Source organism: Tauraco erythrolophus, chromosome 1, assembly GCF_009769465.1.
Source record: "Tauraco erythrolophus isolate bTauEry1 chromosome 1, bTauEry1.pri, whole genome shotgun sequence".
NCBI classification, from domain to species: domain Eukaryota; kingdom Metazoa; phylum Chordata; class Aves; order Musophagiformes; family Musophagidae; genus Tauraco; species Tauraco erythrolophus.
In genome coordinates this window covers 40,482,755-40,505,054 of record NC_141465.1, presented here as the reverse complement: position 1 = coordinate 40,505,054, position 22,300 = coordinate 40,482,755, and the positions used below count along the sequence as shown (strand labels likewise).

Here is a 22,300-nt window from a genome sequence, read left to right as displayed (position 1 = left end):
AAGTTTCTCTTTGTTTTTTTTTTGTTTGTTTGTTTTTTGTTTGTTTGTTTTTGTTTGTGTTTTTTTTTGTTTTTTTATTGAAGACTGTACCTATGTGTCTTACAAGATTCCAGTGTGTTAGGATTTAGATAGTTATATATGTTTTTGAACAATCTTGCTCAATGACTCAAAAGAGAACGTGCACCAGATTTCTCGAATGCTTTTGGTTCTGGCTGCGTGCATATTGCTCTGGTTTTCTTTAAAAATATGTAGTTCTTTCCTAATTGTAATCTTCGGGAAGAGGAAATCCTCATAGTAATACTCTGCATGGTGTAAGTGAAAAAAGGAGATTGAGGGGTGATATATTATGTTACAGTGAAAAATTTTGTGGGATTATTGCTAAACTTCTATGCCTTTAAGAAAATTGCAGAATGGTGGGTATTGAACTTTTCTCATTCTTGTAGAGTTGCTAATGAAAGGTGAGTGACACTTTAAACCAAACATGGTTTTATATCACCTCCATTATGGGGAACATCCTTATAGCTTTTCCTAATGGTTCTGTCAGCAGTTGTCTTATGAGACTCAGTGAAAACTAGGTGGACGGCTGAGCCAGAGAGGTGATTTTTTTTTTTTTTTTTTTTTTTTTTTTTTCTCCCCTGCTTGGAACTTATGTGAGCTTACAATTTATATAGCTCATAAATTATAATATTATAGCTCATCATTTATATTTTACATTTATGTCTGCTCTTCAGTTCGTGCATGAATTAAATTATGGTAATTTAGATTTAGTCATGTTTGTGAGTAGGTTTGAGTCCTGCATGGAAAAACATTGACTGTCTAGACATTTAACCTATTGTTAATTATAGTTCTTACTCCCTTTTACATTAAATAGTGGTATTTGTGTTCTATGATATATTTTTTTTTCATAGTAAGTCCTAACAAGTGGGACAATATTGCAAGACTGTAGCTGTATGAAAAAGCAGATTCTGGAAAACAGTAATTTCTTTAAGCCTCTAAGTGCTTTTTCTCTCCCCCTCCAGACTAGCATTAACAGCATGCTGAGTGTATATAGTGAAACTGGTGACTATGGCAACGTGAAGGTCAGTGGTGAAATCCTTCTCAACATCAACTACAGCTACAAAACAGGTGCCCTCAACATCGTGGTGAAAAGTTGCAGAAACCTGGCCATTGCAGATGAGAAGAAGCAAAGGACCGATCCGTAAGCACAGAGAAGAATTTCCTTAAACTCTGCTAGGGGTGTCCTCTACCACGTCATGTGCTGTAGTTTGAGGCGATATGAGCCTGAGAACTCATAGGATCCAGCTGCTACAAGCCAGCATTTTGATGATAGGGTTTTAGATTCCCTGTGGGAAACGCATTTTCAATATGTTTCTTAGGGTTATGTGTGCCTGTTCTGGGGAAACAATAAGATTATTTAAAACATCAGCCTGTTTGACAGTAAAAGGGCAAAAACCATGAAGCAATAGGGAGGCTGAATTGATTTCTTCTAGAATGAAAACTAAAGTATATGAGAGGAGTGAGTTTTGGAGGGAGGGAGAGATTGAGTTAACTTTGGTTTCATGCATCCATAGATTAACTTTGTAAGAACCATGTTTTCTGAGCTTCTCATTATAGTTTTCAGTATAATATGTACATTCTCTCATCAGGAAGTAGTAATTAGTGTCTCTAATAATGTGCGATCCTATGGTATGTAACGTATGAAGTTTTTGATTCTCTTATATTTTCAGAGTATGTGTTGTCATATGTAACCAGTCAGTAATTGTATAGTACAAAAGGGGCAGTGTTAGGAAAGTTTTCTGCATTTCTGAAGATAAGTAAATTAATTTAGCTCTGCCTTTTGTCATTCTGATCCTATCTGACTAACATTGCTATGTTTATAGATGAAGACCACACCTTTCCATGTCTCACATATCCTCTGTTACATATGTACATTGTTTAGACTGCAAAAATTAATTTCTTCGTATGTGTTGTTGATGTAGCAGGTCATTGCTCAAACTAGTCATTATTATTCCTTGCTAATAATTTACTACTTGATCTGCAGATATGTCAAAGCATACCTTCTGCCTGATAAGTCCCGCCAAAGTAAGCGCAAGACCAAAATTAAAAGTAACAGCATCAATCCAGAATTTAATGAAACGCTGAAGGTGAGAACACTGTCTCTCTCTCAGGCTGTGATGAATGTTCCGCTTGTGCTCACAGGCATTTTCTATGTGTGTTCCAGTGTGAGGATTAGAATTTGGAAGAGATACCTCAAAAGGGAATGTATTTAAGCAAAACCATCTAGTAATCCCATGAGTTATAATTTCTGGCTTTCAGCATTGAGGAATTGTTTTTGTTTGGTTCTCTCTTTTACAGGTAAAACTTCTATTAGTTTCCATAGATATCTTTCAAAACTATTGATATTCCCATCTAACCTGAGCTCAAAGATGTTAAAAGCATGTCCTAGAAAGCTGTGGAGAAGTTCTTTTTCTGTTGCAAAAGACAATGACAGATTACTTCCTTGAGGACTGGTGAAGGAGAGCACTCAGGCTCTTCCTTCCTTGCCTTTTACCTGTGTCCATTATAGAGGCTGAACTATTTCGAGCTCCTCAAGAGCTGCTTATTCACCCCCTTGGCTCTGTGGTGCAGGTGGGAATGGCAGAGTTTCTGCCCGATTCACTGCCTGACTGGCATCTAGACCACAAGGCTCCTGGTGATTCCCTTTCCTTGTCAGTTGATGAGAATTATCCCAGCTGGCTGTCATGACGCCAGAAACTCTTTTGAAACTCTTTTTAGTTTCTCCTGAAATATACTTCTTTTTTTTTTTGTAGTAATTTCAATGATGTTTCAAATAAGCTTCTTATAATAGAGACTAATAGATGTTCCCTGGCCAGTATACTTGGCTTAACCTGGCTACAAAACCATTTTGCAGACTCACACACAGTTGGTCTGGCCAGACTGCTTGCCAAGGGAGAGTCTGTTGTATAGCCTCACTTTTAAATGGTTTATAGTAAAGTTAAGACTTGCCTGAACTGGGAAAAAAAAAAAAAAAAAAAAAAGAAAAAAAGGTGTTAGATTCTATTTAGCAAGGAACATAGCACTAAACATGTTTGCTAGTAGGGAACTCAGTGAGGATAGGACCTAGCAGCTTGCTAAAATGTAAACTGTAACAAAGAGGGCTTACTTGAATTGTGGGTAGATAAGCAAGAGCTACATCTGTTTGTCCCAGCTGTTAACTACTGTGAGGAAAGAAAAATAATTAAATCTGTCTGTATCATCCCTCTTTGACTTTTATTCCATTGTTGCTAAATATGACATCTCTCACAGTGGAACTGTTGGCATCTAGGATTAAGCATTGTAGACATACCTGTACATGAATAGCCTACATGTGTGGCTCGTCAACTGACTCGACTGTTTCAGCTTGTGGAGAATATGTTTCTGTGTCCAGACGTTGTTCTTGATGCAAAAAAGAAGACATCTGGGTCTCCTCAGCTAACACTAGCGGAAGGGCGAATTTCAAGGAATTAATGGGCCTTTTGCTAAAAGCAGAATGTGCAGAGCTAGAATTCCAGATGTTTGTAATTTTCTGTGTATTTGCTAGAATATGATGTTTCTTCAGAGGAGTTTTTTAACTGTTACTGAGATGTTTGGTGAATGCTTTGCAGATGCAGTTTTACTTGTTTTCAGGACAATTTTCCTGAGTTACAAAGATAAAACTGAAAAGGAGAAAAGAACACTTATTTCTAGAAAGTAGCAGACAGCAGACTCTCTTTAGGGATGAAAGAACTGGTGGGGTTTCATCTTACAAACTGAACTTCGATGTTGATCTGCTTCTTTTACATAAACTTCTGAGGAATTAACAGGATCATAGTTTTAAGCATTGTAATTTACTTTATAGTCATAAATACCCAGTAACTAATAACTAATACAGAAAAAAACACAATCATGATAGTAACGTTAATTACCATTGGATGCATACTGCAAAGAAAAGACTTAAGTTTAACATGAACATTATGAGCTTTCTAGCTAGATCAATCTTGTTTGCAAAGAAAATAAATCTCTCTTTCATGCTTCATTTATTAGCTGCTGTGGGCTTCATGAAATTGAGCTAGAGCTGAAAAAGACTCCGTAGAAACTATTATTTATGCTTATTCTGAGAGTTTCTCTTTCTCTTTTTCTGTTGGTAGTATGTAATCAGTCACACACAGCTAGAAACCAGGACGCTGCAGCTTTCTGTCTGGCACTATGACAGATTTGGACACAACAGCTTCCTTGGGGAGGTGGAAATTCCATTTGATTCCTGGGACTTTGAAAATCAGAGCGATGAGTGGTTTGTGCTCCAACCCAAGGTAAGGGTTACCAGGGGCTGGTGAAAGGGTTGCAAAGCAAATTTAGCAAGGCTTAGTTGTTTTTCCTTTGGAACGTGTTTATGAAACAGTGACTTTATGGGTATCCAATATGGTAATAAAAATAGTATCTTTGTTCTTTATTCAACCAAAACACACTGGTTTTAAAGTCTTCATGAAAACTTTATACATGATTGGCTGCTTAAAAACAAACGACCCCCCCCCCCCCCCCCACCTTTTTAAATAAGCTATGTTTGTCTTGTAACAAACTGCGTGGAGAAATGACCTAGTAAAGAAATCGATTATTTTTTAAAAATGGCTCATAAACCAAAGCACTTTTCTACCACTCTCCCCTACCCAACCCTTAACAGTTTATGAAAGAAATGGATTTTTTTGTTGTTTTGATTCAAAGTGCTTCACACTTTTCAGCTCTGACAAGATGACTTATTAATCTCTTATTCACCTTAACTAGAAAGGTACAAGATAAGGCTCCTCTGCAGGCAAATCAATTGGTCTGTGAAACAGGACTTCCATTGTACTTAGCGAAGGATAGGATGCCTTCTGTCTCTAGGGCATCCCCTGCTCTGGCAAAGGTGTTTATTTTTGGAAGAGATTCAAAGAGCTATTTTAAGCTAGAGGATTAAAGACTTCTGCCTTGCTTGCTCCTGCAGCAGCCAGAATCCCCAGAAATTCCAGTGGTTTATATTGCCATTTCAGAAAGTGTATTTTTCTCGCTGCAGAAAACTTCAAGGTTTTACTGCAAGTGATGTGGAGATAGACTCAGATGACTTGTTCACTGTGTTCATGGAAGGGGGGTTGGAACTACATGATCTTCGAGGTCCCTTCCAACCCAAACCATTCTGTGATTCTATGATTACTTTTAAGGAACTAGCATTACTTTCAGGGTTTTAGGAGGGAGTGTTTGATTTGTGCCATTCTTTCAGGTGAGTGATGGATCTGATTGCTGTATAATTAATTTCTAGGTATAGCCCTTTGTGATGCTTACATCTAAACTGACACAAATTTATATTTTAGTAAATAATTTTCCAGGAGATGAATAAGGAAATTGGTCTCTTCTTTGAACACTGGCACACCTCATGCTTTGTAAGTGGCAAGGAAAATCATTCCCAGTTTCCTAGTTCAGTTTTGTTACTAAGGGTGACCACTAGCTCCTCCTTCATGGTCCAGCCAAGGTGGCACCAGGAAGAGAAAGTAGCTGATGATGGCAAACATGTTTCAGTCAGCACTGTGTCCAGAACAGGATTATACCATCTGTACAAGCTTGCTTCTTGTAAGTTACTTTCGTTGGGTCTGTTCTTGAAGTAGAAGAAATGTTTACTACATCTCCATTATAGCTCTGGCTGGTGTCAGATGCTTTTTAGTGTCCACCGATTTACAACAAGATGATGAACATCTAGTATTTGTTTTGCTTGCAGTTTGCATGCAACTTTGGTCTGGAATTTACCTTCTTATCGTGCAGTAGTCTCTTTGTGATCTCATTTCAATCTTCAGGGTTTTGTGTGTTCCTGGGTGGTTTCTTTTAATCCTAACAGGGGAAAAAAGGTCACGAAGCTCTCCTGCTCGGGCAAAAGGAATGAGGCACTAAGCATTTCAGCCATTCCAGCTGGAAGACGTTGTCTGATTATTTCCAAAACCATTAAAAGGATTTTTAAATGAGTTCTTTTTTTTACCAAAGAAAGCAAACACAGAATTGGTCTTGTCTGCCTCCTAAGTTGTTATAAATAATTTTTCTAAACTTAAAATGCTACTAAGATTTTTGATCAGCAAAGACAGTATATTTTTTAAAAATATCAATTATTACATTTTAATTTTTTTTAAAAAAGCATAGCTTAATACACATACAAATTTCATGCTTTTCTTCCATATCATCTGCCTGATAGAGACAGGAATGGCAGTGAAACATTTCCTGGGTTTTATTGCAGCACTTTATTTATTCTATCATGAATCATTTAGCAGCTTTAGTGAAAAGGTTGGAGATTTTAAGACCTGTTTCTTCTATGAGCATTGAATGTCTGTTTTCAAGAGGAATGTGGTTAAATCAGAAAAAGAAGAGAAAATAGTTCTGTGGTTAAAGAGGAGGCAGAGTCTAGAGCCATGTTATACGTGGCGCTGCGGGGGAGGCTGACAAATTGTTCCTGACATAAGAACTTATGCCATCGCTTGTCCACCAGTAGGACAGAAAAAATAATCCTTGCTGCCTTTATGGAAAACTTGATTCTGAACTGGCATAGTTTAGCCCATAAGTTGTCTGCCTGACTGGCAAGATTTAGATGTTGTGCAAATTATTCCACAGACATTTACTACAGATTTTCTTTTATTCTTGATTCTAGCAACTGGCATCAGACAGTGGTGGAGACAGGACCGTTTTTCTCCGAGTCAGCGCAAGGATGCCTGTGTTGCTGTAAAAATGCTTCAAAGTCTCAAAAGGGCGATGCTGCTATCACTAAAATTGCTTTGTTCCCTGTTGCATCCTTGTATGCAGACTTAGCCCCACCAAGCATGTATATAGTGCCTTAGCATAGAGCCTGTGATATGAAGGCAGTGCTGACTGTGCATATCACCATATGTGTACTTCTGGTGAGGGTTTTTTGGTTCTGTTTTGTCTTGATAATAGAATTTTGACCTTCCTGGGGAGACAGGGAACAAGATGAAAGCATTTCAGAGAAATACTTCTGTCACAGATCAGACATTAGTGTATAAGCAGTTCTTTACAGGCTTGTGTGGTGCCTTGGGGGGTGTGTGTGTCTCAGCACTCAAGAGTCCTCTCTCTTTATACATGTGCTTTGTCTCTGTTAAGAGATCAGGAAGAGTTGTTGATTTGTACTCAAACCTAAGCACTGAAGCATGTACAGAAATCTGAGCATCTGAGTAGACCCACCTCCATTAGTGGACAACATTGCACAAGGTTAGCATAAGCCTAAGTTTTTCATAGACCTGATCTCTAATGTAAACGTACAAGACTTCTTTTTTCACTGCACTTTATTTTTATAGAAGTCAGTTTGAACTGGCATAACATGTTCCCCCTGTGTTGCATCTATTGTTTTTTTAAAATGTGGTTTCCAACTTTTTACCACATGAATGAAAGTTCAGCAGACATCAGTGAAGGCCTAATGTTCTTTTAACAAGGATGCTCTGAAGAGCTCTCAGTACATTCCGTCTGGGCAAGAGTCAAACATTTATAAAACAAAAAGATGCAGAAATAGTAGCTGTGTAGAAAAGGAAAAGGACACTGGAATAACAGTTTTCAAGAAGTTTTTCTATTTCAGAGCTGGGCTCTGCTCTCTTCCCTTGCCTTCGTTCCCCACACCTCTATTCCAAGAGTGACTCAGAAGTGACTCCTCTAAAATACATGAAAGCAATTATGGTTTAAAGTCCTGATTGAGGGAAATAAGGACTGAATGTCAGCTTAAATCAGCTACAGTTTATATGTCTAGAAATGAGTTTGAGGGTTTTTTCTGTTTGTTTGCTTCATGTCTGCTAGATATCTCTCTCCTCTGTATGTTCACTGAAGAGTGTCTAATGCCACATGGCTTTATTCTTCTGAGAGCTGTCGTTCCCTAGCTCATAAAGTTTTCTGAAATGTGATTGCATTCAATCCGGAATGTCTAATTATCTGAAAGTGGGCTGGTATGTCTTGATACATTTCAGCAGTGTTTCAAATGCTATATTAGTTTAACAAAATTAAAATCAAAAGGAGAAGGTGAATAATTAAACTTAGCTGGATTTCTGGTTCTTTTGTTTGTTTTTTCTTTTCAGGTGGAGGTTGTGACAGATGTTGGGTTTCAATATAAAGGAGAACTGACAGTTGTTTTACGTTACATTCCCCCAGACAGAAACCTAATGCTTCCTCTAGGGCAGTTTCAAGGTAAAACAAACATTAAAGGTGGCATGTGATAACATCTCTCTGAGTATTAAAAATCCTCACCTAGGGTGAAGTAATGGTATTAGTGAAGATTGAAATCATACTTAAACATGCTAGTTGTCTTTATCTGTGGAAGTTTTGAATCTTGAGTGGGTTTCTGCTGCTCAGTCCTCTCCTCTTGAACTTAGGGAGAGAGAAGGGGAGTGTGCAGTCAAGTGTTGATGCATGATTGTGACCTAATTAAAAAAAAAAAAAATCAGACGTTAAATCACATGATCAAGGACACCCACATAGAAATAAATTGTCTACATCATAGTCTGTGGGTTCTTTGTTCAGCTAGTTCTATGCAGTGTATATCTGATTGAAGTTATAGATGTCATTTAGTTCTTCATCCTTAATTGTCCTTAAGCTTACCTATCTCCTCATTTTCACTCTTTTTCACACTGCTTTACCTCTACTCAGTTTTACTGTATTACTGCTCTAATTCAGTCATGTAAAATATTAGGGTAAGCCATTATTTTTATCAACAACGAACAGGGGAAAACAGTTAGTAACTCTTCGCACTGTAGTAACATGAGAAATAGCAATCATCTGAAGTGAGAGCAATCACTGGGTAGCATCTGAGTGTACATGGATATACTAGACACAGATATATCCCTGTCTTAGTGACAGTGTTGCTTGTTAGTATTAGGATTTGGTAGATGTATTACACTTTTTTCGTTTTCTTTCTTTTTTTTTCCACAGATGATATTGCCTCTGCTAGCAGTAATTCTAAGGTTTTCTCTCTTAAACGCTAATTGTTGTCTGAGTAGTCTAGATATACTCTATTTGCATTTTTTAAATTAGTACATTTTAACATCACTCCTGATATTTTTTTCTGATGTTTTCAGCCTGATCAGTGTGTATGATTCCTCTTGATAAGCCTCTTAGAATCTGCAGCAGCAGCAAGTACACGTGTCCTCATGCTGCTGTTCAAAAGCAATAGCTTGTCAGTGAGCACCACGTCCTTTGTCATGGTCTCCAAAGAGCACTGCATGGAATACATGTGGTGTATTTCTGCATTTTAAGCTTTGAGTCAGAGGTTTTATACCTTGCTTGTGGCGTCTTAGGTGTCGTAACTGTTTAACATCAGTGGTGGAAGTGGATTCTGACAAGAAGGCAAGACTTACAGGACATGCAGTTCTTAGTCAAACGGTCAAGTTCTTTATTAAATGTGGAGTGATTTTTTGCCCCTGCGTGATTAGTTTCTCTACCCACAGAAAATCAGGATCTCCTCATAAGAAATACTTTAATCCCATTGCAGGAAATGAGTGAAAGAATCTAACCAAGAAAACTTACGTTTCCAAATCAGTCTTGCAGTGTATATATAATTTCGGAGGATAATGTTGCAATTCTATTCTATATATAGGAAAGAAGAGCTTTAAAAAAGGAAAGAAGGGAGTCTCTCACATGCCATCTGGAGGTATATTAGAAGTCCTCATCAAAGAAGCAAAGAATTTAACAGCAGTGAAATCAGGAGGCACATCTGACACTTTTGTGAAAGGGTCTGTGATTTTATTTTTTTTGATCCCCTTGTTTTTAATGGCTAAATTGAATTATATTTTGGCTGACTTTTTTTTTTCCAAATGTATCTGTACATATGTGTATGGAGTTTCAGTTCTGAAAAGCAACTGTCATATTGAAATGGTATGCTGAAGAGAAGGACATTATGGAATAAGGGCAGAGAGGTCTGAGTTGTCTCAGTGGTTAAATAGAACTGTTCTTAAATACCACTCAGTCAAGAACCAGTTTGTAATTCATATCACTCCATTCCACTCCAGTCACCATATCACTCCATTCATACATAAGTATCTAGTGTGCTAATGTGCATGCTGTTATAGAATATGTTTGCTGAAAGAACACACTTCCACTGAGTTGGCAGAGAGTGAATATTCATCACTCCTGGAGGCAAAAAATTGTAAATTACGGCACTCACACTGGAGATGATACCTGATCTGATGGTGACATTTACATTTTCAGGAAATTGAAACAGTACATATTTTTTTACTAAGAGGAATAACCACACTACGTCCTGAATTAGAAATTTGTTTTCAGGAAAACACAGTCTGTTTGGATTCCTTGTAAAACTGCAAATAACACTTACAAAAGCTGGCATGCTCCATCCAGCTGAAGTTCTTTCTAATGAACATCACCTGAAACATACAGAAAGAGACAATTTCTTATGCATGTAAACAAATTCTATTTTGATTCAAGTAAATATGTTAAATGAAAAAATATTTTCCTCTCTTATATTATAAATAGTTGTTGTTTTTTTTTCTGGTGCTTAATGGGGAAAGCTCTTTGACAGTGTCGAGGGGCACATTTAAACACTGAGGGTTCTCAGGAAGTCTATGACTGACTTCACACGTAGTGTCTTAACTCTAATTGTGTTTCATAGTTGTCGTGGTTTTAGGCCGATCCAGCAACTAAAACTCACACAGTCTCTCCTTCTCCAGTAAAGTGGAGAGGAGAAAAATATAATAAAGGGACTGAGGGTTGAGACAAGAACAGAGGGAGCACCCACCAACCATGGTCCTGGGCAAACCAGACTGGGTTTTCTTAAAGCAAAACAGTTTATTAATGGTTACTTAAAAGGACAAAGGGAAACAAAACTGGTTACTTGAGAGGATAAAAAGAAACAAAGCCAGATCTTAAAACCGACACCTTCCTTCTCTCCCCCCCCCTTTTTCTTTTCCTCCCGGCTCTACCTCCTTCCTTCAGCGGTTCAGGGGGCAGGGACTGGGGGAGTGCAGGTCAGTTCATTCCGTGCTGTTACTGCTGCTTCTTTCTTAAAGGAGGAGGACTCCTTACACCCTTTTCCCTTGCTCCAGTGGATCCCCTACTCACGAGGAAAAATCCACAAACTTCTCCAGTGTGAGTCCAGCCCACAGGGTGCAATCCTTCCCCACAGATTGCCCCAGTGTGGGCTTTACCACAGTCTCGGGTACTTAGGGAGCTGTAGCCACTCGCTCCGGCGTGGGTCGTCACGCAGACTCCAGATGCCTCTCCGCCTTGTCGTGCACCCCAACACGACCATCCTCAGGCTCAGGCATCTCCTCTCCACGGGCTGCGAGTGGGTCTCTGCTCCACTGAGGCCGTCCTGGTTGCAGGGGGGCCGCCTGCTATCTCACCATCAGCCGCAGGGGAAACTCGGCTCCGGCACACCTCCTCCCGCTCCATCCTCACTGACCTGCTGTCGATGCAGCTGTTTCTCTCAGATCTCAGTCCTCTCCAGGTGAACTCAGCCCAGTGGGCACCCCGGGAGTGGGGTGCTCCCCGAGTTCTCCAGCCGGCTCTGCCGCTGCCATCCTCAGTGGGCGGCGCCGGCCCGACGCAGGCAGCTGCCCGGCCGGGAGCCAGGGAGCGGGGGCAGTGCCCTCCTCCCTTCTCTCCTCACTCCTGGGCAAAGCACCTTTTCTGGTTCCTTTGTCCTGACTTAAATAGGGCAATTTGCAGAGGCACTGATTGGCTCAACCCTGAGGGGGATGGCAGTCTGATCTGGTGGCCAGAACCAGGTCTGACCCTGTTCCAAAACCAGGGAGGTCACAGGGAGCAAAGCCCCTCTCCTGCCACCAGAACCCCCACCCACCCCACATCAAACCATGACAATAGTTAACATTAAATATTCTTTGACAGAAGATATTTTAAAATTCTGCTCTGATAGCTTTCAGGTTTGATTTTAAAGATGCATCATTTTGAAAAATTTAAGATCTGTGTCACTTACGTGCCTGTATGCATGTGGGTACGTAAAATATATATATATATTATGACATATATGCACCTTTTTATTAGATAAGCAGCATTTTGTGTTGGACAGTCAAAATCCAGAATATGTAGAAAATGCTACATATAGGATATACTTGTGTTTGAATAAAATTAACAGACTGCTGTATGCCTCATTATATTGGATTTTTCATAAATGTAAGTTATGATTTTGAAATGTTAAATTTAGTAAATAATGAATAACTTAAAATATTTTTCTTGGCCAGTTTTTGCTATGCTAGCTGTTAGAATGGCTGATTTTTAGATATGCTCTACTTCATTAATAATGGTTTGAGTGTTGTTACTAAATAGTGACCATAGAAAACATCCTGTGTTTAATTCCTTGGGGAAGCTGAGAAATTACCTTGATCTTGCAGCATTCTTCAAACTATCATTAAGCTTCTACACTTCATGTAGAAAAAAAGTTTGAGCTATTCTTCCTATGTATTTGTTCTCCCGTGCCATGTCTCTTTTCCTGATATATGTGAGGGCATTTATTTTTACTGAAAATAGGCTGTCTGATCCCACTATGGCTTGTTCCCACCTGGAGCTCGCAACAGGCTTCAGGGAGAAAATGTTGTCAAAACCTTTTTACATTAGCAGTCGCAATGTGTGGCCAGTAATTCTCAGGACTATCTTTAGTTAGTGGTGTCTGCTGTTGCTGACATGGATTATTCAGTACAGTGGAACAGGAGTCTGTTTTCCTTGGACCGTTGGTCTGTCACGTGTCTTGGCTAAATGTGCAATCAAGTTGCCATGAACCAGTTGAGATGCTGCAGTGGTCTAATCCGCACTGTTAGCTTGAGATAATTTGACAAAGATTAGCCCACTGCAGTAAACTAGCTCCTGTTTATTGTCAAGTAAAAACCTGCACAGGAGTCCTGTTGGAGGCCTAGTGATGTGTTTTGGTTGTATGACTGACCCTTTAGTATTTATGTGCAACCACATAGTTATTCCATTAGCTTTGCTGGAGGAGATGAAGGTAGAAACTGTGAAAATTTGTTCAGACCCCTGATCTTGTGAGACCCCACCTGGAGTACTGCATCCAGCTGTGGGGACCTCAACATAAGAAGGACATGGAGCTGTTGGAGTGAGTCCAGAGAAGGGCCACAAAGATGATCCAAGGGCTGTAGCACCTCTGCTATGAAGACAGGCTGAAGGAGTTGGGACCATTCAGCCTGGAGAAGAGAAGGCTCCGGGGTGATCTTATTGCAGCCTTCCAGTGCTTAAAGGGGGCCTACAAGAAAGCTGGAGAGAGACTTTTTACAAGGGCCTATAGTGACAGGACAAGGGGCAATGGATTTAAACTGAAAGAGGGCAGATTTATATTAGATCTAAGAAAGAAATTCCTCACTCTGAGGATGGTGAGGCACTGGAACAGGTTGCCCAGAAAAGTTGTGGCTGCCCCATCCCTGGAAGTGTTCAAGGCCAGGTTAGATGAGGCTTTGAGCAACCTGATCTAGTGGAAGGTGTCCCTACCTGTGACAAGGCGGTTGGAACTAGATGATGGAACTTTAAGGTCCCTTCCAACCCAAACCATTCTATGCTTCTAAGATTTCAAACTTACGAGTATTAAGTTCACTTAGTTTCACTAAAGCAATTCTCCACTAAAATTAAAACATGAAAAGCTTGTCAGACTTTACAGCATTAGTGTTTCTGCACTCAATATGCAGCAACTCAAATTAATGACGCTAACCTGTTGAAGTTCCTTACTTACCAGTCATTTCCATTTCTTTCTGGAGGACCTCCTGTCCTGCTTTGTGAGGGAGAATGGACTGGGCAACCCCAGAGGCTCCTTCTAGCCAACGTTTTTATGATCCTGTCTATATTTAGTCTTCACTGAAATAAAAAGTTTGTGGTTAAGACCCAAGATATGGGGCAAGGAGACCTAATTTCAGTTTCTGCTGGTGATAACTGACATTGTAACTATAAGAACAAATGGGGCACAAATGCAAAATATGCATTTCAGGTATATATTTAATTTATTGACAGTGGGGAAATGGGGTCCTGATCCCGTTTGAGCCTCTACATGATTATAATTCTTTGTGAATATTATGTGACATACCATCTACATATTCAATTTTCCTTTTCTGTATCTCCCAGATATCTGCTTCCAGATGACAGCAAAGCTACAAAACACAAAACTCCCATAATAAAAAAGAGTGTGAACCCCCAGTGGAATCATACCTTTGCTTTCAGTGGCTTGAATTCGAGAGATATACGTAACGCCTGCCTAGAATTGACTGTGTGGGACAAGGAGTCGCTCTCCAGCAATATTTTTCTGGGAGGTGTCCGCTTGAGCACTGGAAATGGTAAGGTCCCATCTGACTGGTGATTGCTTTTCTTATTCTGCTCTCCTTTCTCACCGACAGTGATTCATGTGTATGAAGGACATAAAAGTTACTGAGTGTATGGAAAGTATATGTGAACTTGAGGAACTTAAAAAGGGAGAGAAGGCAACATATAATGATGATTCAGTTCTTTCCTCCATTAAGTGAGACACAAAAATTTGGTGTCCAGTTCTACCTCCACACTGTCTAGAAGAACTGGGAATACCTTGGAAGCATTTCTTAGCATCCCAGTGAGAAGGAAATGGCTACTGTTCTCCAGCAGCAGCCTTTCTGCTGCTGATGGTGTAATCTGGAAGAGCCGTGAATCCGTTTCTCCTCTGTTAGGAGAAAGTTGCTTCTGGTACAGAGCAGGGAGATTTATGTACCTCTGTCCATGTGCCACAAAGGAGTGTAAGGACAGACTGGTGCTCTCCCAGGAGCCACCTGTTTCGATATAACTCCCTGTACAGGTGGTAGTGTGAAGAGCTTGTCATTGGAAGTGCTTGTCATCTTTCTATAGACTGTTGCAGCAAATGAGCAAGTTAACTGCTTGCTAATATGCCAAAATGCCTCATGTTTTTGTAATTGCCAGGTGTAAGTAATGGCAAGGAGGTTGACTGGATGGACTCTCAAGGCGAAGAGCAGCACCTCTGGCAGAAGATGATTGACAGTCCTGGAGCTCCTGTGGAGGGGATATTAATGCTGAGATCCAGCATGGGAAAACGCAGACTCTGAAAGACTTTGACTACTGAGGGGTACCACAGGTACTCCTGATTTCAGTGGTGTTCAGGCTCTTGTCATCTTGTCCAGTTGAAAGTGGGGAAGGGTTATACTCTTTGCCTTGGATGTTAAGGCTCCGAGTGAGATTTTAATGTATTCTGCACTTTCGTGTGCAGGTTTTTAACCAAGTTTCTTGTCTGGATTGTGTTTCTCCTGCAGCCAGTGAGAATTTGACCAGATCGGACCGGCTTTCTCTGTCCCTTCTGGGGACTGGTGCACAGCTCATGAACCCCTCTGCCTGGGGGGGGTCATGGAGTGAGCGAATTCTCAAGTTAGTTATTTAGTAAGTAATTCCTGGTTTACCTATCTCCTTCTGGGTCAAAGATGGCCTGGAAGACAGCAGTGATACAGTACAAGCAGACTCAGAGTGAGTCTGTGCTTTAGAAAGCTTTTTTTATTTGGAAAGATAAGAAGCCATAACGTTACAAAAGATAACAAACAACGTTGCTTTGTCATGTGTGCTTGTTGGGCTGTGCAGTGTGCAGGATGACAGGCTTGGGACCAAGCAGCCCACTAAGGAAGGCCAGTCCCCTGTGTTGCATACTAGAAACAGGCAGCAGGTGAGCTGGTGTACAGTGCTGGTGTTCTGGCATTCTCTGGGTTATTTTCATGCGCTATATAAAAGGAAGACTTGATTCAACGTAATCAAAGAGCCTCTAATGAAAAATAAATTGTAACAAATTCCCAGTTTTCAGAACTGCATGGTATTACTGTGGTTTTCATTCAATTGACAGCTCTAGCTAAGATCTTCTGGTATCATTGAACGGAGGGAATATGTTCACATGCCTGTCCTCATCTGATACGTCACTGAGATGAGACACATACTGGGTTTGGACACAGTTAACTAAGACCTTGATTCAACAGATCATGTAGGAAAGTGACATGATTAAAGCAAATGCTGGAATGATTTGCGCAATTTTAGAATTTTCTCTGAATGGGCTGGGATCCCATTCAGGCATGCCCATGCATGTTAACTATTAACCGGAGTAGGACTTTTTTCTCCTGAACATCCCCCTGTGAGTTAACAGTGGATTTAATGATAAGAGTGGGTTTTGGCCAATTCGGTCATTAATCTTATTAACCATGACAATTCAACATGGTTCAACAGCAATTTTGTCACGTGGTTTCCTAAAGTGATTTTACACCTACTTAGATCCCCCATCCTTTGGGATCTTACCCAGATCATATGTGAAGAACATGCTGTTTTGAATAGTTGTCGAGGGCTACTCCTACCATAATGAGATAGGATTATAATCTTTTTTCAAGGACAGCACGTGTCTGCTTGCAACATTGGATAACAATATAGTTGCATGGTGTGTGATTGCTCAGGGTATAAGACAAAGGAAGATCATTAAACTGAGTGAACAACATTTCTTCTGAATTTTTAAGAATTAGAACACAGCCTCCTATTTGAACTGGTAAATTCGTCTGTAGGTATTCTTAATTTAATTTTTTTTTTCCCCAAATGTTTTATTTTTGGAAGGAAGGCAGTATTAGCACTGAGGAAACAAATAAAAATATATGGAAACATAATCCTTACATAAATTACTGGGAAAAAAATAAACTTTCAAATAATGTATCATTCCCTGTAGATCAAAACACCAGTATTCAAAGATTTCTGTGAAGAATAAAGACCATAAAATCTAACTTGTTTGAGAGATACAAATGTTGTTCTTCACAATCCAGAAATTGCAAGAAATATAGATAAAACAATAGAATACGAACTGATAGCTACAGCTGGAAATTTTGACCTTTGTAGCTGCCCTAGTGTACAGTTAGGTACATGTATTTAGAGCTGAATCCGAAATGTTAAAATTTAATGTCTGTTCTTTTTTCTTTTTTTTTTTTTTTTTTTTTAAGGTATTTTATACTGTTTTGGTTTGAGTGGCTTGAAACTGCAGGGAAGTTTTCAATCAGTCTTTTAAAATCCTAACATTATTAGATTAAAAAAAAAAGTTAAAAATACTATCTTAGTTTTAATAAAACAATTAGTTTCATTATGAATATTTTCTATGAGAATTCTGATATGACTTTAAAAAGTCATTGGAGGTACTGCTTGCCCAGTTTGAGACCCACAATTTTCAGAAATTACTGAGTCATCTTTGAAAATAAAACTCCCTTAGAGAATCTCAGTTTGAGAACTAAAAGCCAGCAGTTGCTCAAGAAAACTGACTTAATTTTCCTTCTTCATATATTCTGCATTTTTGTCTGAAGTCTTGCTCAAATTGGGCAGTGAAGCAAGTCTAGTCTAGTTTTAGCTGGCTTTCCACTTCATGCCACAGATGCCATGAGCTGCAAAATTAAAGCACAAATATCAAGCATGTATATTTTAGGACCTTTTTCTTATCATAATAGTCTTTTTTTAAGTAACAGATTTTTTTTTTTGTATCAGCATCCCCCAAAGTGAAACCAAACCTAACTTTTGGCACCTTAACTACCTCTCTCTTTAAAAGAATCAGTCTGAGACGTCTTAGTTGTTTGTCCTGCAAACCTGCATTTATTTTGAGAGTAATAATATTATATTGACATGGAGGCACAAGCTTGATTTTTCACTTGCTGGAAGATGAGTTCGAAAGATAAAGCTTGTTAAATCTAAAGAAAATCATTCTGCAGAGTAAAAGTCCAGCTGGCGTTATAGAGGAACATTGGGCAGTGGGATGATTTCATTTTGTTTCATTTTGATGGTGAAAATGGGAAAAATAATAACACAAAAAATCCTCCCTGTTGGACCCCAAAACGGGCACCTTTTTCTCTTGCCAAATTGAAAACCTGAAAATAATTTTGAACTGAACTAAACCTTTTACTTTTACACAGAGTACAAGAGCCTGTCTAATTTTTGAATGGTATTTTCCAACCTTCTAAGCGTGACCATTTTAACTAAATCAAGTCTTGCTTCGAAAGCAAAAAGTCTGTGCTTTACTACTGCGGCTCCTGCCCATTTTGGTCTTAGGTTAGAGTTTGTGATGAATGAACTCATCTGGGAAGCGTCACCTAGATCATACGTGGGCTTTAAGTTTTGCCTTTTCCATCCAAAGGGCCAAAATTTCACTGTGAGCCTGCACTTGAAATTATAGACCAGGCTATGAATAGACTGTAGGTGTCAGTTGCAGTTCAGCACATGCAGGGAACAATTTCACCGGGGAAGTAATTTTGGCCAAGGCGATGGTGTTTGCCATTGATGAGATTCAGAGTAGTACAGTGAAATTACCTCCTAGGTTAGCAGTAACAATTCTGCATTATGACAGCGTATAATAGGTGTGTCACTCTGCCTGAAATGAGCCTCTGAGAGATGATGGGCATCATATAAACACTAGAGCAATTTGGAAAGCTTTGCCGTTCTATGATGTTATCGGCACATTTGTAGGAAGCGTTTGATTTGTGGAAAATGTCACATTTAATTATATCTCTCATATCTTTGTTCTCTTCCTTTACAAAAATGATTTTTCATTCGGAAAAAGCACAAGATGATTAACTGCAGATGTGATTTCTTGTTTCCCAGATATTTGAATTAATTGCCTATAATTATGCGTCATCACGTACTGTGTGTTACCAGGCTGAACAAAAAGACAGACAGGAATTAGGCTAAAGCCTTCCTTTTTGTATGTATGTTTATGGTATTGAAAGTGCATGAATGGTTTATTCAAGGCTAATTTTTAGGACAAAATAGCCACAATTTTAACATTGATTCATAAGCTCCTGCCTTGAGTAATTACACGTAGCAGAGCTGATGTTTCTAAAGTATTTCTCCATATAGACTTGAATGACAGAAGATGCGTCAGTGGAGAAGAAATCTTCTCTACAGCGGTTTTTGAAAATGTGTTACACACTGCATTTTACCCTGATAGATATTTTTCTAGCTAGGTGACTACAGGGCTTTCATTACTATCTTTTTCCCCCTTGTGATTAGATTTTGAGGGTTTGACCCATTAAAGAAGAATGAAAGTGCAACTTTCACTGTAGAATGTCAAACGGGAACAGTGAATACATCTTTAGGCAGTGTAGTTATTGCCGGTATCCATCGAAAAGAGCTGATACTGAGGGCTCTCCAAGCCCTGACATGAGACTTTGGTATCCAGATCTGTTCTCTGGAAGCTTCTCTGCTTGGTTTATCAGCCATGTGGGGACTTTAGGCTTCTAAATGTTGATGCTCTTGCTTGCATGCTTAGATGCCAAAAGCCATCTAAAATAGGTTTGAAATGGCCTCCCCATCTCCTCCGCCTCCATCGTGCTACATTTGAGCAAGGGCAGGAGGAAAGCTGTAAAGACTCTGAGAGACACCATTGCCATCTTCCTGTGCTAATCCAAGTGCCATTGCCTTCCTTGAAGGCCTTTTAGATGCCACATTTTGATCTTTCTTTCCTGGCTGGATGCTTCAGCAGATGGTTTAAGAGGGAAGTCATTGGGAGGGTAAGTATGTTTTGATCATGGCATATTAGACTGGAAGCTTATTCTTCTGTGCCTCTTCCAATGCAAATTACGCTAAGGTAGCAGGAAAGAAGCATTTTATTTATTAATTTTTTATTTTTCTTTCCCTGCCTGGTTAGGTCCTGCCAAGTGCAATTATTTTAAGTTGTATTCTGCAAAATATCAACTGAACTATAACAGCAGAGCAGCCATTGAGCATCCACTGGTACTAATTGATAACGAGAGGTAATGAGAGAGTTGCATTTAGACTGGCATAATTTTGGCTTCTTGAGGGATATGCATATTGCTCAGCTTCAGGCATGTAAAGTTTGCGGATTGTTGAAGTGAAGAGAAAGGTTGCCTGAATCTTCTACACCTTTTGAAAAAGAGCTGAGTCTCCTATTTCCACAGTTGCCTAGTTTGTGGATTCACACAAGACAGTAAGGGTTGTACCTGAATTTTTACAAGGGTCTCTTTCCTTCATCCCTCCCTTCGGTTCAGCAACCCTCATCAGAACGTTTCACCTGAACGTTAATCTCCAGTATCTGGAAGGAGGCAGCAAACAGCAGTTAAGTGATAGCCCTGCTTTCCATGCAAGGTAAAAATAAAAATTTTACTTCCCTAACATACAGTATTGATTTTCAGCAGTTTGCAACAATGACAGAAATAACCATCTCCTTAGACCTTGTTCCTGCGCTTCGTAGACGCTTTTCTTTTTTTTTCCCTCAATATTTTTTTTTTAAAGATTATTATTTATTTATTTTTACACACAGAAATGTTAACATTTGAGAACGCTAGAGAAACGGTGGTAAGAACGTGTGATGAATTCCAAAATAGGATGCAGATTTTTATTTGCAGTGATGTTTTTTACTATAACTCAGCAGGAGATGCCAAGAAGCACACTAGCAGAACCTTACCACTGTGTCCCGTGGATTTCCTGCCTGGTGTTTTCATGTTTGCAAATGGTGTTTGATAAGTGGTAATAATACAGTGTTATTTATACTGTGTATATTGGCACTGACACTGGAAGGTGAATCTGAAGTTATTTTTAGGTGTTTTTTCAGGTTGTTTTGAAACTCGCCCCTGCTGCATCTTGGCCCTTTATTTAGATTAGTTATTTCAACAGTTCTGCCTTGCGGCGATAACATCTCTATGGCTGTGTGCTACTGCTCCTGAGAGCTTGGTGTGCATTTTTGAGGATAGTTCTAATTGTTGAGGTTTGCCTAAAGCCAAATGTAGTCATTTGTAGCAGCAATTAGAAAATGTCATGTATCCCTCATTCTGCCTTTGTTCTGCTTAAAATCTGTTGCTAGCTATTTGTTTAATTATTCCGCTGGACGTGAACAGCCGTAGCAGTAAATGGCACTGCAGTATGTTAAGTTCTGCCCAAATTTAGACAAAATAAAATGTTTCCTGCCTAGAACATTATTGTACTGTTGCACTGAACCTTCAGTTTTGTGGACAAAGGTGGCTGGTAATACATTTGCAGCTGTTGTCAAGATTACTGTTCTATCTTTTAAATTAAAATACTGAAATGTTGCTGTGTCCTTGTCTCTCCTAAAATGCATTACATCAAACTATAAGTATGTATCCCAGGAATATCCCATATTATCTCACTGAGGTGAAGACATCACTATGTGCTGAATAACGCGAGAGGCCTGGCATGTCATCAGAGATGGAACTTCATTGACATTCCCTCTCTGCTGTTTTTGTTCGTCTTAATTTCTACACTTTATGTGGTTTTAAGCTAATTTTTATTTCATAAAGATTAACCCTGTTTTCTTTTTAACATGTAATTCTAAGAAGAAGAGAAAAGCAGCGTTCTTTTCCCCCTTGCTAGAGAATTATTTTACATGTGCCTTAACCCTGCATGGTCCTCCCATCCATCTCTGAATCTCCTACCTCTTCCCTAGTTTAAGGTCCTGCCCACCTGAAAATCCAGGTATGTTCAAAATGCAGCTTTTCTGTAATTAGTGGTCCTAATTTCTTTTTACTCTTTTTTAAAGAAAAAACAAAAAGCATCCGACCACTCAATTTATACTTCAGCTGAGTCACGTTCACTTCAACTTTCCTCTCAGAGCTGAAGGCCGTCTTGCATCTTCTCTTGGTTCTCCAGTTCCCTGGGTTTTTGTGTCTTGCTGTCCCGACTGTCTGAGAAACTAGGAGGTACATAACACTGCAGGACACTGGGCTTGTGCTCACTTCTCCTGGCTTGGCAGTGGTTTGACATTCTGGCTCCGTGCATTGAGCTCCTGCAGCCAGGTGAAGGGGGGACCACTTCAGTGGGGTTCACGGGTCTCTCGGTGTGATGTGGGCACAAGCAGCTGGCTCCTTTGCCCTTGCACCACTCCTGTCTCATTTGTCTCCATGCTGGTTCTAGCCTTCATGGGGATGGGAGGTCAAACACCCATGAACTGGAAGGCTGCTGCAGGTGGGGAAGAGCCCTCCTGCCATTCTTCTGCTCCTTGCACCTTTGCTTGGGACTGTCCTTAAGGATTTGCTCGGGGGTCTGGAAGACACCTCTGTAACTTCTGTATGATTGAACTGCAGTCTCTCCTCCCCTTCTCTTTGGGGGATGATAGGACATCCCCTTCCAATGATAGGACAAGGGGAAATGGATCTAAGCTGGAACACAGGAGGTTCTGCTTAAACATGAGGAAGAACTTCTTCCCAGTAAGGGGAACAGAGCACTGGAACAGGCTGCCCAGAGAGATTGTGGAGTCTCCTTCTCTGGAGATGTTCCAAACCCACCTGGACGCGTTCCTGTGTGATCTGAA

General features: G+C 39.7%; 1 protein-coding gene across 2 annotated transcripts in view; it reads left to right on the top strand.

Annotated features, from left to right (window-relative positions):
• SYTL5 (synaptotagmin like 5) overlaps window positions 1–15,074 on the top strand; it is a 62,643-nt gene extending 47,569 nt beyond the window's left edge. For both annotated transcript variants that reach the window (XM_086608637.1, XM_086608628.1), the window contains 7 exons: window positions 1,020–1,198; window positions 2,042–2,144; window positions 4,167–4,328; window positions 8,103–8,211; window positions 9,617–9,752; window positions 14,113–14,321; window positions 14,932–15,074. In XM_086608637.1, the coding sequence (XP_086464763.1) occupies window positions 1,020–1,198; window positions 2,042–2,144; window positions 4,167–4,328; window positions 8,103–8,211; window positions 9,617–9,752; window positions 14,113–14,321; window positions 14,932–15,074 (1,041 nt within the window). The remainder of the gene's footprint in view (window positions 1–1,019; window positions 1,199–2,041; window positions 2,145–4,166; window positions 4,329–8,102; window positions 8,212–9,616; window positions 9,753–14,112; window positions 14,322–14,931) is intronic.
• Window positions 15,075–22,300: the final 7,226 nt, after the last annotated feature.